At 36.8% G+C, this 19,025-nt stretch overlaps 1 protein-coding gene and 1 pseudogene across 1 annotated transcript; one reads left to right on the top strand and one right to left on the bottom strand.

Moving 5' to 3' along the window:
• Positions 1–3,656: 3,656 nt before the first annotated feature.
• LOC101404736 (uncharacterized) lies at positions 3,657–4,346 on the bottom strand. The gene has a single exon (XM_087426446.1). It carries the CDS (start codon positions 4,344–4,346, stop codon positions 3,657–3,659), a length of 690 nt encoding a protein of 229 aa, XP_087282572.1.
• A 5,047-nt stretch (positions 4,347–9,393) lies between these two features.
• LOC101404992 (T-complex protein 1 subunit theta pseudogene) lies at positions 9,394–15,200 on the top strand (annotated as a pseudogene).
• Positions 15,201–19,025: the final 3,825 nt, after the last annotated feature.

Consider the following 19,025-nt stretch of genomic DNA (forward strand, 5'->3'; position numbering starts at 1 on the left):
TTTTAAAAAATAAATATAATTATGAGTTTCTACAGATGGAAAGTGACAGTTGAGTACATGTTAGTGAAGAGAGACTATGTCAGACAGAAGGAATAGACTTGAAAGACCTTGGCTTGTTTGGGCAACTGTGACTACAATTTTGGGATTGGGGTGAAAATGTTGTGAAATTAATCCCAGAAAGAATAATTGACGCAGACTATAAATTGAGTTTTGATTTTTTTTTCTGTAACAAATAGGACACTGATTAAGATGATTTGTTATCTTTTGAGAACAAGCAGTGGATTTTGTTTTTGCCTGCTTTGTGTCCTCTTAACGTTCTTATGATAACAGCACCCTGATTTTCCTGGGGGGGGAACTCGTTTTCCGGTCTTAGTCCAGTTGGTTTAGGTGTGGCTGAATTCACTGCCATGGCTAAAGGAAAGGACACATGATGTAGCCATGTCCAATCAGCATATCTCAAATCGCCGGTTATGGTAATTGGTTTAATAATGGGCATGTGACCAAAAGTGCAATTAAGGTTTAAATCTGAGAAGTTAGCCTGAACTACTGAAAATGAGCAATTATTTTCCACTGTGGTTGCTAAGCTGGTAAGATGTGAACCTAAAGATGCTTGTGGCTATTTTGTATATCTGAGAATGAGGAAAATCACCATAAAGAGACAGAGGAAGACAAAGAAGGAGAAAGAGCAGATCTCTGAGAAAAAAATTGAGAAATACCTAAAGCTAGATGTACCTTAGGATTTTTAGATCTGTAAACCAATGTGTTTCATTTTTTTAATGTAAGCTTGTGAAGGATTTTGTCACTTACAATTGAAAGAATCCTAATAGTTGCAACAGGAGAATGATATGATGGGTGATCTAATCAGATGTCAAAAAGTAATTTTTAATAAATTTTGCATGTACAACTTATTTTCTATTGTCCATTCCATAAAGTTAACATGTTTATATAATTTTAGTTTAATTGAGTTTAGTCTTTTATGAAAAAAAACAGATTTTTCTGTCAATCATTTATTTGTTTAAGAAGTATTTATTAGGTACTGAAATGGTGTATAATTAAGTTGAAAAGAAATGAACAATCATTTTCATTTGATTATGAATTAAATGTGGTTATGGCATATAATGTTAATTCTGTTAGTTAAATTTCCTACTTCCTTGTACCATGATATCTTTTCAATATGTCCCTATTTCTGTGTTTCATATATTATACAATGTATTCTGATACCTTGGCCCAATAATACTCATTTAATTCTCAAACGAAGAGAAAATATCCTGAAGTAAGGTAGCACTGAACATTTGGTTTATATTAAAAAACAAAATGGTCCTGGTGGGAACTAAAATGTCTTTCACTGATACCTTAATAAATAGTGAGACAATGTTATGTGACCAATTAGCTCCCTGGTGGGATTTTTAGGATGCCTAAGTTTAGCAAAATCTTAATTAGTGTGAGTAGGTGTGTGCTTGTGTGTGCGCATGCATGTTTATGTGTGGTGTGTTTAAAAAGTTTAAACAGATGTTTGGTTAGGTTAATAATAACCATTGGCTTAAGTGTAGATTCTGAATACTAGTAATACATTTATTTCACTTAAGGTTTGAAATTTCCTCTGCAATGTGAATATACTTCATCTCAAACATTGAGTTCCTACAACATTTCAGTTATTGTCTACTTTAAAGTCTTGTTTTTAAAATTTGTTCCCAAACATCATAATTGATGTTCCCAAACATCATTTCAATTCAGTATTTAAAGGCAATGTCCTGAGGTAATTCAATATACAGGAAAGAGAATTGGGTGGATAATTTAGAGACCCAGGTTGAAGTCCAATCATTAATCCATTATTTGCCCAATCATTTAGTCTCTCTAGACTCCAGTTTCTTAAACTCTAATATGAAAAAGTTGAACCTATTTTTCAAAGTTTGATTTAGTCAGTTGCTCAACAAAGAGATTTGGGCAGTGGGATTTGAATATAATGCCTGACTCAGAGTGTTGGATTGGCAACCATGAAGTAACCAGGAAAAGTTTAGTGGGGTTAGAGTTAGTGCCAGCAATGCTGAACTAAAAGAGAAGCAAGGGAATCAGGGCAGGTCCAAATTCCAAAGTCAAGCTAGTAATAACTGTCTCCCAGAACACTAATTCAAAGCCAGTAAGTTGAAGTGGAGACTTGAGGCGTAGAAGATAGTTCAAGAAGATTCAGAGCAGAGACAGGGTAAGGTCATGATAAGCTTGGAGATCAAAGCCTTGAGGTAGTAGCAGATGTATAGCACTTCAATTTTAGCTTGCTGAATTAAAATATTTACACCTTGGATCTCTGAATGTTGGTACTCAGTTGTCTTGATTTTTTGGGTTTTTCTTTGTGAGGAAGATCAGCCCTGAGCTAACATCCATGCCAATCCTCCTCTTTTTGCTGAGGAAGACTGGCCCTGGGCTAACATCTGTGCCTATCATCCTGCACTTTATGTGGGACGCCGCCACAGCATGGCCTGACAAGCGGTGCATCCGTGCGCGCCCAGGATCCAAACCCCCGCCGCCAGCAGCGGAGTACTCGCACTTAACTGCTACACCACGGGCTGGGCGGGCCCCTTGATATTTTTGTTTATAAGACATTTGAGATGGATGACCTCAATATCTTTTTGTTTTGCAATTTGATGATTGAGAATATAATCACATTTTAATTTTGAATTTTTAAAACACCAGAACATTGTTTTAATTAAATTTCAGAAAGTGGCTATGGTACAATATATGCATAAGCAAAAAGATACAACGTGTTATTAGTACTTAAAAAGTTACCAATCATTTGCTTCTTAACATTTTTCATATTTAAGTTTATAAATGGAGATGATCAGATTTACCACTTTGGGGATGAGAGGAAAAAATAAAAGTGTATGTATCATCTGCTAGATGTACTCACTTTATGCTCTGTTATGTATATGCAAGCCCTGGGTCACTGGAAGTACAACTGTCAGACTTTTTAATAAACTAGATAGCCATTTGTTTCTGCACAGCACATCATCCTTACATAGCAGCAATCAGGAGAAAACATGAAATAGTGAAGCATTCTGCACTGCAAAACATCACCTTAACAGCTAACCAACATTACTCAATTGCTATACAACTGGGGTCTAATGCACAAAAGTACATACGAGATTAGAACTGTGTTTGATAAATAATTCTTTAAAAAATAAATTTGTTTCACCTGAAATGTCTTTATACAAATGCAGGTCCAGATTACCACTTAGATCCGAATGTAATGGCACTTGTAAATAAATTTACAACAACCTTAACAGGTCTTTATTTTTAAAAGAATGATGGCACTGATGAGTCAGTCACTAGACAGTTTTTGACTACTCAAAAAGAAAAGGCTGCCCACATTTTCTTAAGTCAGGAGGCCACAAATTAGATTAACAATGTGTTTACTTTCAGACAAGAAGTCAGCAGTATATAAAGAAAAATGAAATTTTACCTCAAATATCCAAACCGATAATAATTGGAAGTTGTTCACCTCACTAACTTACAAGATATTTGACTAACAGTAACAAAATGCCGTATAAAATGAAGATTACTACTTGAGGAAAAACTTAAAACAAAAGTAAAAAGTTAGACAACATGTTAAAGAATAACCTTTTTAATAGTTAGTGTCCTGTTCCAAGGACTCTTTGATCAACTCAGTATTTTGCTCTCCAGCCCTCCCCGCAGTCCTCGGTTAGGTTGGTTGCTAATGATTCATTATCCTCATAGGGCACCACTCCTTCCTCTTCAGAACACTTGGAGGAATTATTGGATTGCGATGTGGACTTGGACGTCCTTTCTGGTGGAAGGCTTCTGGAGGTAGACCCGGACGTGGTTGGTGAAAAAGATCTGGACATGGAGGAGGACTTGGATCTTGGAGTAGATCTGGATCCAAAGGTTGATGGAGATGTACCGTAAGAGCGAGATGGAGACTTCTCGTGGCTAAAGCGAGATCTGCCCTGAGATGGGGATCGGCTCTTATTATTGGAACGGCATTGACGCCTTAGGCGGCGGTTATGGCGTTTATACCTGCAAGGAGTTCCCCAGTAGCGGCCACGGTGGGGGCGACCATAGCGTGCCATCTGCACCCGCACTTCACGGCCATGCAGCCTGATCCCGTCTAGGGCATTCATGGCATCCTCGGCGTGGTGCTTGTTGAAGAAGCGGACAAAGGCAAAGCCACGGGACTCTTTAGTGAAGTGGTCCCGCGGGATGTACACGTCGCCGATGCGCCCATACTTCTCAAAGATACGCCACAGGGTTTTGGGTGAGGTGCGGTAGTTTATGTTGTCCACCTTAAGGGAGGTCATGAACTCCACACTGGGAGGAGGGCGACCGTAACTCATTACCTTGGAGAGCTCAGCCTGGGCGGCGGGAACTGAGTGCTGAGAAACAGGCAGACTGGGAAGGCTTCGAGTATGGCCCGGGCGACTGCAGCGGTTTCCTCGGTTTGTTCTGCTCAAGGCTCCTTCTCATTGTGTCGGTTGCCTTACACGTGTGGGTGCTTAGAGACAACAGAATGTTCAGCACAATCCCGCCTGTCTCCAGAGCTGAGACCAGCTTGGAAAAAACTCCATACCAATCTCTTTTTTTTAAAATAAATGTTCATGACCATAACATATCATTTTGTGACTTTTCTAGCATATATCTGGACACTCAGTTGTAATTACGGATATAAGTATATACATACGTATAGATATAATTATGTGACTTGAAATACATTGCAATGCTGATTCATATAGGCTAGAAACATTTGTCTGCTTAGAGACAAAAACAAAAAAAATATCAAAACAAATGATGGATAGGGTGATTCAATAATACTAACAGGCAAAGAAAGATTGAGAGCCACCTGCCGGGTGTGAAATATAATCAGAAACTCAATATGGGTCCCCTTTTCTCCTTGAAAAATAATAATTAAATGAGTCAAATGTATCATGATCTGTGATTCCAAATTATATAATTGAATATAACCCAGATTATCACAATTTACTGCTTCCTGGGCCGGCCTGATGGCACAAGTGGTTAAGTGCGCGTGCTGGGATTTGGCAGCCTGGGGTTCACAGATTCAGATCCCAGGCGCGCACTGAAGCACTGCTTGTCAAGCCATGCTGTGGCAGTGTCCCATATAAAGTGGAGGAAGATGGGCATGGATGTTAGCTCAGGGCTGATCTTCCTCAGCAAAAAAAAAGAGAGGAGGATTGGCATTGGATGTTAGCTCAGGGCTGATCGTCCTCACAAAAAAAAAAAAAAAAGAATTTACTGCTTCCTCATTAATTGACCCAATATACTATCTGATGGTGTAAGTTCATTTGACGTGGCTTTCATTTTAAAAATTCTTTTTAAAATTAATAATTATATTTCATCAAATTGTTGACAAGACATCTTTTCTCATGAATCATGTCCATTGCACTCCAATAAATGAGCTTGACAATGATAGGAAGTAGAAAATAATATTTTATGAAGTATTTCTCACCTTCAATGAACATTGTGTGTTCTTTGCAGGCCACGTCTTCTGCACATTATTAATTCATATATGTGTGCTCTGGTTATCCATTGTTGCATAACAACCTACATCAAACCTTAGTTGCTGAAACTAACGATTTATCATTATTTTGTTTTACAATTCTAAGGCACTGGAATCCAGACAAGGGACAGCAAGGCTTCTTTCTTCTCCATTATATTAGCTGAATTAGCTAGAGTGACTGGGATGGGTCATTTGGAGCTACTGGATGTGGGCTGGTTCTCATCCTTCTCTCCCCCCTTTTCCAGAGCCACTCCATATAGCTAGCCTGGCAGATTTCTAGTCTAGTTAGATTTCTTACATAGCAACTCAAGTTTATAAGAGACCATAGTAAAAGCATCAGTCCTCTTAAAGTCTAGGCCAAGGCCATTATATAGTATCGGTTCTGCATCACTTCTATGATATTTCATTGGTCAAAGCCAGACCAAGTTCAAAGGGATAGAAAAAGGAATCTCTCAGTGAAAGAAGTGTGAAGGATTTGCAGCCATCCCTGATCTGCCATGGTCAGTCCTCTGGACAGATAATATTTACATTCTTCTCACATGAAAAAATATAATTCATCCCCTTCCAAGGCCACCAAAGTCTTATCCCTTTATGGCAATGTATGAACATCTGGGACCTTGTCATCTTCATTATGTCTAGGCACAGAAGAGACTCTTCAGGTACAGTTCCTCGAATTTTATCCCTCTGAATCAGAAGACCTGTGAAATAAAGAGATGGGTTATCTGCCCTCCTCCTACCTAACTTACAATATTGAGATAGGCATGCAATAGCCTTAATTGACAGTTCTATTCAAGAATAGGAATAATTCACAGTAATTCTAAAATTCAACTGGGCACATGCTTCCAGGTCCTTGGTTAGGGCCCAGTCCCATTCCTTGGGTCATCAGTTGGTCCTCTGGTATCTTAGTTCAGCCTTCTGAGTCATCCTATCTTCCTTAAAATAAATAGTCCACTTTTGTAGCTAAGTAGCTTTCTTAGTGTGCTTCCTGTGTGCACAAGGTTGAGGATACCAAGAATTCTTATTCTGAACTGTTTCTGTCCCTTTTAGTCTAAGTTCAAGGTGCTTCTAATAGCACAAATTCTCTCTCTCTCTTTTTCTGTCAGGTTGCTTGTGATTCTTATTGGGCGTTCACTCTATTAAAAGCCACACCCACATTTCTTTCCAAGACAAGTCCTTATCTGCCTTGGGCCACCTGTGAGGCTGATGTGGGTTGCCTAGCAAAGAAAGTTAGGAATGCTCTGAAATCTGTCTGAGATCTAAAAAAAGGATCATATGGCTACATTCATCACTTCTTTACCCTGATACTGCATTTTACTGGCCTGTTTTTCTTCTTTGCTCTGAAACATTGTTTACTTTTGAATCTTTTCTTGGCTGGAAAGGCTGTCCTGGGCACTCTGTATTATGTCTACATTCTGTTCTAAAACTGAGCAATTCCTTCTTTAGTTCATCTTTATCTTGTTGTATATTATCAGAGGCATTTAAAAAAGTCACTTGAATTTTTTTTTACTCTTTCTAGACATCTCTTTAGCCAGTTTTATGAGTTTATTAGGTATACTTGCTATTTTCCACAACACTCCGGTTGATAGTTTTGCTAATTGTTTTGTGGTAGATAACTTAGGTGTCTAGTTCTCCGTGTACTCCTTTACTTTCTTTCAATTCTTTGAAATTTTAACAGAATTATGTCACGACCTACTAAGAGACACATAACATGCATTTTTTTTAGTTGTTCAAACTCCTTTATCACTTTCTCAATAGAAAGGATTTTAACTCTTAATTGCCTGAGTTCCCTTAAGAGAAACCATTCCAAGGTAAAGGGGAATTGATAGACATTTTATCCCAATGAGCAAATAATAGTATACATGTCAGAAGTGTTAAAAATTGCATGGGCTTTTATCCACTTAAAGGACTCTGTGCCTTTGTATAAATTAGTTTTATGAGAACAAGTCATATATTCTTCATGAAAATTGGGTTTGATTTATATCAGAGAGAAGAGAGCACTGAGCTAGCTTTAGGGGACTTAGATTCCTGTCCTGGTTCCACTACAAACAAATGTAAGCTACAATACTTGAGACAGTCAACTCCTGGGCTCAGGTTTTAATCTCTCTTAAATAAGAGAGTTAGACCAGTTAATCTTTGTGTTCTATCCCAACTGTAAAACATCACTTACCTAAAATTGTTGAAGTCTTCATTTTTAAAACTTTGACAAAAATTCAAACAAATTTATTGAAACTAATATTACAATTAAAATACCAAAAGTGCTTTTCAAAATGATAGTTTGCAGGCTGTGTTGTATTCAATTCTCTGGCAACAATTTACTCATTGAAAATGATCATCACTATATGATTTGTATCAAGTAAAGAATAACTTCAGAAACCTTGGAGGTTTGTTATCTAAGGGATGTATCCCTGATTTGAAAGTCAGGAAATATGTGTTCTGTTTTACTCTCTCCTTTCACTGTCTATCATTTGAGGCAATAATTCTTAACAAGTTTTAACATACGTTGTAATAAACAGGGTCATGCTTTTTGTGAGGTGATTTGAGAATTTCTAAGTTTAGCATCACCTCTGTCCTTGTCCTCACAACTCAAATAATTTGAAGTCTAATGGAAACTTCTTCCCATAGAGTTTATCCTCCTTGCTCAATATTCCCATTTCTATATCGTCCACAAATATTCGTAGACTTACTACTATGTGTACAGACCTGTTCTAGATGCCATATGTTTCTCACTTTATTTATCTACTACATGAAAGGATTAAAATGAATTGGTTAAATATACTCTGTGGATGCTCTAAACCTCCTTACTTGATATAAAAGATTGGAAACCTCAGCCACCAGAAGAATGCTGTACCATACATTGTAGGTAGCTTCCCAAATAGATATGTCTCCTGGGAGAAAAATGTGTTGATCAATATGTATAAGTAACTGAAATCAATTTTAAAGCAATATTTACAAATGTAACTCAATAAATTCATTTTTTGTGTTTCATTCCCAAATTTCTTATGATTTTAGAGTTGTGAGCCAGAATCCTAAAACCAATAACCTCTGAGTTTAGTAACTAATAAGTACTACAGCCTAAAAGCCCAGTATATAATCCTGGAACATGGTGATCCTGTCAAGGTCTTTTCACTTCCCAGTCCTGTGTGAGAGGCTGGTCAGCCTTCCCCAGACAAAGCTCGCTTATTGCCTTGTTGCCATCCTCAAACTGCAACACTTGGCACAAACTGGGTAGAAGATAGTGGTTATCTTAGGGCAGGGCTGTGATTTGCTTGAGTCCAGGCCCTTCAGGCCTGAAAAACTATATGTCTCACAATGGAATATTATTCTGCTTAAAAAAGAAGGAAATCTTGCCATTTGGGACAACATAGATGGACCTGGAGGATATTATGTTAAGTGAAATAAGCCAGTCACCAAGGGACAAATACTGCATTCCACTTATATGGGCTATCTAAAGTAGTGAAACTCATAGAAGCAGAGAATAGAATGATGGTTGCTAAGGACTGGGGGAAGAGGGAAAAGAGAAGTTCAACAGGTGTAAATTTTCAGTTATGCAAGATGAATAAGTTCTAGAGATCTGCTGTACAAAATAGTGCCTGTAGTTAACTGTATGGTATTGTGCACTTATAAATATGTTAAGAGGTTAGATCTCATGTTAAGTTTTCTTATCACAAAATAAAATGAAACAAAACAAAAAAACCCAAAGAGATGCAAGGAAACTTTTAGACATGACAGGTATGTCTATTACCTTGATTGTGGTGATGGTTCCATGGCTATATGCGTATGTACAAACTCATCGGATTGTATACATTAAATATATACCATTATACTTTAATAAAGCTGTTTAAAAAAACAACAAAGGATGGTTGGTATTCATGGAGGAGCAACAGCGTGAAGCTTTTATCACCTCTAGAGCTGAAGGGCAAGAGTTGGAAAAAGTGTTACCAAAATTGGTGATAACTAGCACCTTGGAAGTGGGCCTGCCCAGTGGGAGAGCTGGGATTCAGAAATTGTCCAATATGTGGCTCCGAAGCATGGAAGGAATGGAGGAGATATCCCCCAACCTTTCTTCTCTTCACTTATATCCAATTAATGTTCCTCTTTGAACTCAAAATGAAGCCAAGAGAGCCTGGGAGATGCAGTTTGAATGGGGCAGCCTTCCAAGGCACAGAACAATTAGAGAAGAGCAGAAAATGAAGCAGAATGTGTGAAAAAACAATGACTAGCATATCCTGTATGTTAGTCCTGCCTTCCTAGGATCGTGAATACTTTGAGTGAGGCACATATCTGTTTTACACTAAAATATCCACAATAAGAGGCCATAAGTAAACCCCTGTGTTTCCCTGCTTGATAAATTAAGTGTTTCATTTTGCAGGAGAGATCTTTCAGAATATTTTTGTTCTTGCTTTTTGCTTTATTTGTTTTTTTTTCCTCCTTGAAGTGCTATGTTATTATTGAATTAACTGTCTACTCTCTAAGTCAATTGTGTTTGTGGTTTTATTTTATAGAGTTATTGAATGAAGAACATTTTTAGATCAAATCTGGTGAGTGGCATTATAGTAATGTAAACTTGAGGGTCCTTCTCAGTCCTTTCTGAATCCTTCTGATTCTGTTCAGGTTTATGCTTTCTAAGTTAATCCTCATGTTGAAATGAAGACTTAGGCCTTGCCTTACTGACCCCTATTGATCAATAAGATGAATTTGCTCATTTATCAGGGTCAGCTTCATGGCCAGAGTTGATTTTGGTCTTGTGTACCTTAATTTTGAACTGCAATTTATGACTTATTCTGTTTGTCATCATTCCCCAAGAGATTTACTAAAAAGAAATATAAATCTCATCCACTAAGGCAGAAAAATGGGTTGGATTTGATCTTCCTTGTGTTGTCCCAATTCTCTTTTTACAAGAAACTAGACATAAAGCAAAAACTTAAGTCATAATTTAGTTCCTAGTGTGATCAAAATAGTATGGAGCTGACATTTGCATTCTTAGGCCTGATTCAACAATCAGTGGTGTGATTATGGGAGAGGAACTTTACTCCTCTATATCTCAGATGCTACATCAATAAAACATGAGAATTGAACTGCTTTTTATTTAATATTACATTCAGCTTCTAATATTCTTAATCAGGAAGTGAATTGAGGTTACAGAAGGCTTTTTCTTGCAGTCAATACCCTCTAATATGAACAGTGAAAAAGAAAGAAGGTGACATTGCATCATAAAATGATTTTTATTTCCAGATAAAAAGTTGTTGACTCATGCTGTTCAAATGCTTTTCTCTTACCTGAACTAAAAAAATAAATAAATAAAATATGCAGAGCAATAGAAGTCATTAAACTTGTGATTTTTCTTTTTCCTAAACTGAAAAGTAGTTTCTTAAAATTTGTTCATGCTCCCAGGTCAGTTGAACCAAATTAATTTATTACCTCTTTCGACCAAGCACCAACACTTTATTGCAGTGGCTGTGATGATCACAGCGTCTCAAGTTTGACTGATGTCACATTGCAAATGACGGTGTAAATATCCACTAAGAGTTCAGGAATAATGAAAAGAAACTCTGTACCACTTGGCATCAAAAGATCTTGAAAGCAGATAAAGTAGTGCAGTCAGGAAAAATGACAACAAGAAAGGGAAGAGAATGGAGAGTAATGAGAGATGAGAGACCCTAGACAAAGCAATTGGATTCTTGCTTTTTAAAGCCACTTAATATGAAAGAGAAAAAATTCCTAGCCCATTATACTTAACTGTTTTTTTTCATTTTCCTGATTTCTTAGAACTATTAAGGTTGTATTAAGAAAATTTAAAATATATACAATATTCTTTTCAGTAAACATCTCTCATTGAGAAGATCTTATATTGTCATTAAGTATTTTATGCATTTCAAAAACATAAATTACAGCCAGACATGGCCATTTGAAACCGACTCTAATAAACTGTCAGAGAATTCAGTCTGGAAGGTAATTTTAAACTTACTTTTGCTTTCTTCAGCTCCTGATTTCCCTTAAGAAACTTCCTAAGTGCTATGGGACATGTCTCCCTAGACTCTATTCATTCTTTCCAAAATTTCAATTTATTTCTTTATATTCTTGAAGTAGTTATTATTAGAACCAAGCTCTCCCATGGGGATGGAGACTAGCACATTAGTTATAATGAAAGGGCTAAGACCGGTAGCCCTTTATTATATGAGGTTGGTAATTCGCAAACTCCATGGGCTTTCCTTTTCTCAATCACTCCCCAGAGGGATGAATGAGAGATTAAGCAATGTTGAAGGATCTTGAAGTCCACTTTCCTAAGAAAGCAGTAGAACAATTTCAGTATTTAAGGGAAGTAAGACATAGGAGGTAGAGAGAGGGGTGAGGAATGGGAAAGGGGAGAAAAGAAGAATGAGGCAATGTTAATTAACCCATTATTATTATTTTTAATTGAAGAGTTTATTTTGTGTTCTAAGACAGATAGTCAACTGCAACTCTAAGTCCCTGGAAGGCAAGGGGTCCTGTTTATCACAGTTTCTATAGATAATAACTCAGAGTGTTAAGTAAATAAGAACTTGCTGAATATTTTATTATGATGAATAATGGAGGCATGCTAGGCACAAGTTCCCAGAAGTTTCATATTCTAACTGAATTTTAAAACAAATATGAGTCATATAAAAGTATTGCTCTGATTTTAAAAATCATATTTTGAGCCTAATACGATGTTTGATCTACCAGTCAGTTTATATCTTTTGGATTACTACATTTCATAACATATATGTCATTGAGCTCTACGAGAGGACAGGCAGCCTAGACCTTTATAGCAGTGTTTCTCAAACTTTAATGTGCTTAAAAATCACCCAGGGGACTTGTTTTGTTTTTTCTATTAAAAAGTGTTTTTTTTGTGATAAGAACTTTCAAGATTTACTCTTAGCAACTATCAAATATGCAATACAGTATTGTTAACTATCGTCACCATGCTGTATATTACATCCCCATGACTTATTTATTTTATAACTGGAAGTTTGTACATTTTGACCACCTTCATCCATCTTGCCCACCCCCACCCCCTACCTCTTAAAACCACCAATCTGTTCTCTGTATTTATGAGCTTGGGTTTTTGTTTTGTTTTTTAGATTTCACATATAAGAGATCTATACAGTATTTGTCTTACTCTGTTCTGCTTATTTCACTTAGCCTAATGCCCTCAAGGTCCATCCGTGTTGTTGCAAATGTCAAGATTTCATTCTTTTTTGTGCGTGAATAATATTCTATTGTGTGTATATATATACACCACATTTTCTTTATCCATTCATCTATTGATGGACACTTAGGTTGTTTCCATGTCTTGGCTATTGTACATAATGCTGCAATGAACATGGGGGTGCATATATATTTTCCAATTAATGTTTTCATTTTCTTCAGATAAATACCCAAAAGTGGGATTGCTGGATCATATTGTAGTTCTATTTTTAATTTTTTGAGGCACCTGCATACTGTTTTCCATAGTGGCCGTACCAATTTACATTTTCATCAACAGTGCACATCTTCTCCACATCGTCACTTGTTATTTTTTGTCTTTTTGATAATAGTCATTCTAACGGGTACGAGATGATATCTCATTGTGGTTTTGATTAGCATTTTCCTGATGATTAATGATGTTGAGCACCTTTTCACGTACCTGTTGGCCATTTGTATGTCTTCTTTGGAAAAATGTCTGTTCAGTTCCTCTGCCCATTTTTTAATTGGATTGCTTGTTTTTTTGCTATTGAGTTGTGCCAGGGGACTTGTTAAAATGCAGATTCTGATTCAGTAAGTTTTGAGTGGGGCCAGATACCCTGTGTTTCTAACATGCTCCCAGGTGAGATTGATAAGGCTGCACCTACCAAGATACTTTGAGTAATAAAAGGTTATTGCTTAGGGTTTGGAGTCAGGCACATCAGAATTTGAATCAAGGCTTATCTATTTATTGACATTTCATTTTGACAAATTTAATTTACGATTCTAAGGTTCAGTTTTCTAATCTGTAACACAAATAAAACTACCTCTCTGATGGCAATTTTGTGGCTATTAAATGAAATGTTATTAAATATTGTGAGCACTAAATGAAATAATTAGAACATATATGTATGTTGTTATTGTGCTAGTACATGGTAAGTTCTTTTTAAATGGTAGCTACTTTTATTTTTAGGTAAAAGGTCTTCTTACATTTGACACAGCTTTCTGTCTACATCTTAGGATGCTAGATAGTATGAAGAGTTAAATTTTTTTTTCTTCTGACAGGATGTCAGACCTTGTAATGTATTCATTTTTATTCTGTTATCTAAAGCAAAGAAGATATAAGTACTAGAAAGGGATAGAAATTCCTCACAATATGGATGAGTGCCCTTGAAGCACTCAGCTCTCAGAAAATGGTCTGCTTTCAGCCTATCAAATGACATTAAGCTTGTCAGATCAAAACAAGTGCAGGGACATAGCAAAGACAGCAAAAAATGCTGATGCCAAGAAGGTACAATTGGGCTTTTTTTTTTTTTTCAAAGAACATCACTACAAAAACTTAGAGGCTTAATTATGAATGAAATAATCCTATGTCACAGGATGGAAAATTAGAAGGGTGCTCATTATTTCCTAAAACAATGTTCCCTGACAGCCAAATTTTTTTTCCCTCTGTTTGCTTTATCTTTTCAAATCTCATAGCTCCCTCCTGTGTTTAGAGTGGGACTAGACTTTTCTCATCTGCCTGTACTGTATCTCCCCATCAGGTCCACAGACTGCACCTGAGGGAACTTCATTATATGCATTTCTCAGTAGTCAAGTAGAAGTCAAAATATATTATAGTTCCTGACAAGTGTCAGGAGACCACTGGGAAGGAATTTTCAGGAGTCAAGTGCCTGTATTTATTCAAAATAAAGTGTGTATTCATTCATTTTTCTCTGTCTGTTTTTAAATCTGGTGTTTCAGTTATAAAACTACTTGTTTCAAATAATATGATTTTTATTAACAGGTGGTTGTTTTTAAGCATGAAAAGGAAGATGATGCAATTTCTACCACAGTGCTTCAAGGCTCTACAAACAATTTGATGGATGATATAGAAAGGGCGGTAGATGATGGTGTTAATATTTTTAAGGTTCTCACAAGGGATAAACGTCTTGTACTCAGAGGTGGAGCAACAGAAATTGAGCTAGCCAAACAGACCACATCATATGGAGAGACATGTCCTGGACTGGAACAGTATGCCATTAAGAAGTTTGCTGAGGCCTTTGAAACTATTCCCTGGGCACTGGCGGAAAATTCTGGAGTTAAGGCCAACGAAATAATGTCTTGACTTTACACAGTACATCAAGAAGGAAATAAAAATGTTGGATTAGATATTGAGGCAGAAATTCCTGCTGTAAAGGACATGTTGGAAGCTGGTATTCTAGACACATACCTGTGAAAATATTGGGCTATCAAACTGGCTACTAGTGCTGCCATCATTGTACTTAGAGTGGATTAGATTATCACAGCAAAACCAGTCAGTGGGCCCAAGGCTCCAAGTGGAAAGAAAGACTGGTTTGATGACCAAAATGATTGAATGGCTTAATTTTTACTATAAGTGAAGGCTATAGTTGTAGTAGTACTCTAGGAATTTCCTGATGTTTTCATATTCTCCTTAAATTAAGAAATGTTTTGTGTTTGTTTCCTCAACTGGATGATACAATAAACATGTTGTTACTATCAAAAAAAAAAAAAAGGAAGCTATTGACATAGAGTCTGCAGTATACATCCCTAAAATTAGTTCACCACACATTTCTCAAGTGGTTATGTGCAATTTATTATGCAAAATACCATGGGCGGTGGGGGTTGGGGGGTGGGGAATCCAGTTCCTCTCTCTTAAGGCTTATAATTCTAGATGGGATAGGTATGCCGTGGAGAGAGCACATTACTTCAGCTGTGGTTTTGACTCTGCCTCTAACTACCCATATGATCTCTGGGCACGGTGCTTATCTTCAGGCAGGGGATTACAGTTACTTCATCTATTTAATGAGAGGAATAGACTGAACCAATGTTTTCCAAATTTGAGTGGTTATAAACTCATCTGGGACATGGTTAAAACTAAAGATGCCCCAGGCTCTGAAGATTCTGATTAAGTAGATTTGGGGTAGCATCCAGGAATCTATATTTTCAATAAGCACCCTCCCTGGTGATTTTTTGCATCAAGCAATCTATGGATATATAGGGACTTACATTTCTTAAGTTCTATGTAGAATACTGTATGATTTTATGATTTCAAAAAGAACTACAATTCAATGAGATATATAGTATTAAATGAATTATAAACAAATGCTACCAAAATTTTTTAAAGAAGGGACTAATTCTATCTTGAATGATCAGAGAACGGTGTTGTTGGGAGGGGGAAAATCCTCTTTCTACCTTTCTTGTGTTGTTATGGCTAGACTAATAATAAAATTGACACAAGACAAGATTAACAGGAGAAAAACCCATTTTAATACATATGTGTTGGAGATTGTGAGGAATTGACAGGAAAAAGAAACTTAGGTTTGGGGTACATAAATAGTGAGGAATTTAAACAGAGTTTAGGTTTGAGGTAGTAAATTAACAAGGTTTGTTTATGCAGGCTTCTCTGCCCAGAATTCCCTCACTCTGATGATAAGGATGCAGGTAGGGCGCCTTTCACATGGGAGATTTACTTCCTGCTTTCAGGGGGAACAGAGACAGGAGGCTCAGAATGCCCTTTTTGCTTCTCAAGTAACTTTAATTCAAAATAATCAATATGCCATTGTGGAATATATTGGGGTGGCCTGCCCGGGGCCCCAACAAGTGTAAACTTTATAACATAGATATGACTTGAATACATAGAAAAGGAAGAGAGTATAGCAGGTAGGGGTACAGAATGAGGAAGATATAGAGTAATAATAGGAAATGCAAAATAATTTTGGCAATACATCCTCTATTTCCTTAGAGCATATGGATTATTTAATGGACTAGTGCAAAGTAAAGCTGAAAAGGTAGATTCATTTATACCAAGAAGAAGCTTGAATTGTGGCTAAGAAGTTTGGGAGAAATATATATATGCAATCCATTAAAAGTTTTTTACTATCAGATATTTAAGATTAAGCTTTATGTTGGATCAGGAATATAGTGGAAATAGGAGAAATGAAGATAGAACAGGGATACCACAAATAAGATTTTTAAGGGGTAAGGTGAAAAATGAATCACTAACATGTACATTGAAACTAGAGAACATGATTGTGGTCAAGGGAGAGGAGACAGGGTTGGGGGTGGGGAAGAGTTGCCTGAGTAGAGAAAACTGTGACCTAGGTAGAATCTATCCTTTCCCTCTTAAAATTCTAGGAGCTGGCAGATTCTATTTTATACATTTTTAAATTATATATCCCTTTCAAATATTAACATATATTTGTAGGAACAATGCCATCATATTTCTAACACTCTCTTACATTTCTTTCTTGCAATATCACAATGTTGATGATATTGTACAGTCCTGTCAGCCTCCTTTTATCTAGTTTTACATCGACAGAGATTGTTTAGGAGAAGGCTTGCTTTCAAAAGACTGCCTAATAAACCCGAGATGTACCATTTTCTCCTTCCTGACTTAGTCAATAATATCTATGGCTTAAGAGTAGTAAAAGTCTTTCACAGATAGTTTTTATCCCTTCCCTCCAAACTTGCTTCGACTAGCAATTCTCCCTCTTGTGCCTGCCTCTTCCCACATATCTTGGCCTATGACATCTTTTAGGAAGTGCTTGGATGTAGAGACTAAAATCACTGCTAGCCCTTCCCATAACTCTTGGCCTCTTATTTTAGTCCTGAGAGGTCTCTGGTGGGCATGAATAGGAGCATTTATGAGCTGACATTAAGTAGCACCAGACGTGAGTCACCTTGAGCCTGGCAATCCCAAAGCATCAGCAATGGCAGAAGAGGAAATACTAGAAGGAAGGCCAAAGGAATCTGTGGTATAATCATTCTGGGATACTTTTTATTAAGGGTGATATTTATTTTCTCTGCCTGTTGCAGGTTTCAGGAGTTTGTAAAAATGTGTTGGATCCACTTACTACTTTTGCTACTGAGATTATGAGATGGATTTGAAGTAAAATTATTCTTGGTATCTGTGTTAATTTCCTAGGGCTGCCATAACACATTATCACAAACTTAGTGGTTTGAAAGAATAGCAATTTTAATCTCTCACAATTCAGAAGATCGAAAGTCCAAAATCAAGGTGTTGGCAGGGTTGGTTCCTTCTGGAAGCTCTGAGAAACCATCCCATGACCCTCTCTTAGCTTCTAATGGTTGTCTGAAATCTTTGGTGGCCCTTGATTTGTGACAGCAAAGGTTTGTGAGTGTCACCTTTTATCTTCACATGGCCTTCTTCTCTGTGTCTCTGTCTCCTCTGTGTCTGTGTCTAAATCTACCTCTCTTTTATCTTATGTCGAAGGAAATAACCAATAACTATTTTATAGATAAGAGAGATAAGGTGACTTTTACTTGAGCCAAGTTGAGGATTATAATCTGGGAGAGCAGCCTTCACAAAGGAAGAAAGTGTTCTGGAGAAGCATGGTTTTCAGTACAGTTTTATACTTTTTAGAACAAAGAACGTACATCAAACACACCCAGGATACATATCCTTCAGTTTCAAAGAGATATTCAGTTGCAGGTTTGCAGGTCAATGTGACCCTGATGTCCAGGAAAGGAAACTTATCCTCCGGAGTACCGATACCGGCATTACCAATACTGGCATCTTATCTTCAAAGAGTGCATTCTTTTACTTTGAGATAATGTTTAATGTCTTCTTTACTTTAATGGTTAAAGCAGATGTACAAGGTATGTTTGATTGGCCATAATTCAAGCTTATTTAGTTCAAGCTGAATCAGGTTCAAACCAGAATAGCTATCCTATATACCTCAATATGTGAAAATCTCTTATCCGTTATAATGACATCAGTCATTGGATTTAGTACCCACCCTAAATCCAGGATGATTTCATCTCAAGATCTTTAACTAACTACATCTACAAAAACCCTATTTCCAAATAAAGTCACATTCTGAGGTGCTGGGTGGAAATGAATTTTGGAGGAACACTATTCAACACACTACAGTATCTATCTATAACTGTTGTTTTCAAAACGTTTTTTTCCTTGATGAAAACTTATATACAATCCCACTATATAAAACTTGCAAATACAGAGTTGAAGTTAATCCTGGAAACCCCAAAAATGCTTCGCCTTATCTTCACTTCCCATAGTTGTTTCTGAGCTACCAATATGAAACTTAAGGACAACATGGAAATACAACGAATCAATGAATTGTAACAATGTCTAGAAGGATTATTTTTCTCAAAAATGAGAAAACCTACTTTTTCTTTTTTTTTTGCTGAGGAAGTTTCACCCTGAGATAACATCTATGCCAATCTTCCTCTATTTTATATGTGGGTTGCCGCCACAGCATGGCTGACAAGTGGTGTAAGTCCGTGCCTGGGATCCAAACCTGTGAACCCTGGGCCTCTGAAGCAGAGCATACTA

This window comes from Ceratotherium simum, chromosome X (genome assembly GCF_057802395.1).
Source record: "Ceratotherium simum simum isolate JZ-2026a chromosome X, ASM5780239v1, whole genome shotgun sequence".
Taxonomy (NCBI): domain Eukaryota; kingdom Metazoa; phylum Chordata; class Mammalia; order Perissodactyla; family Rhinocerotidae; genus Ceratotherium; species Ceratotherium simum.

Coding starts and splice junctions, on each gene's coding strand:
- LOC101404736 (XM_087426446.1), bottom strand. CDS start 4,346: ATGAGTTACGGTCGCCCTCCTCCCAGTGTGGAGTTCATGACCTCCCTT.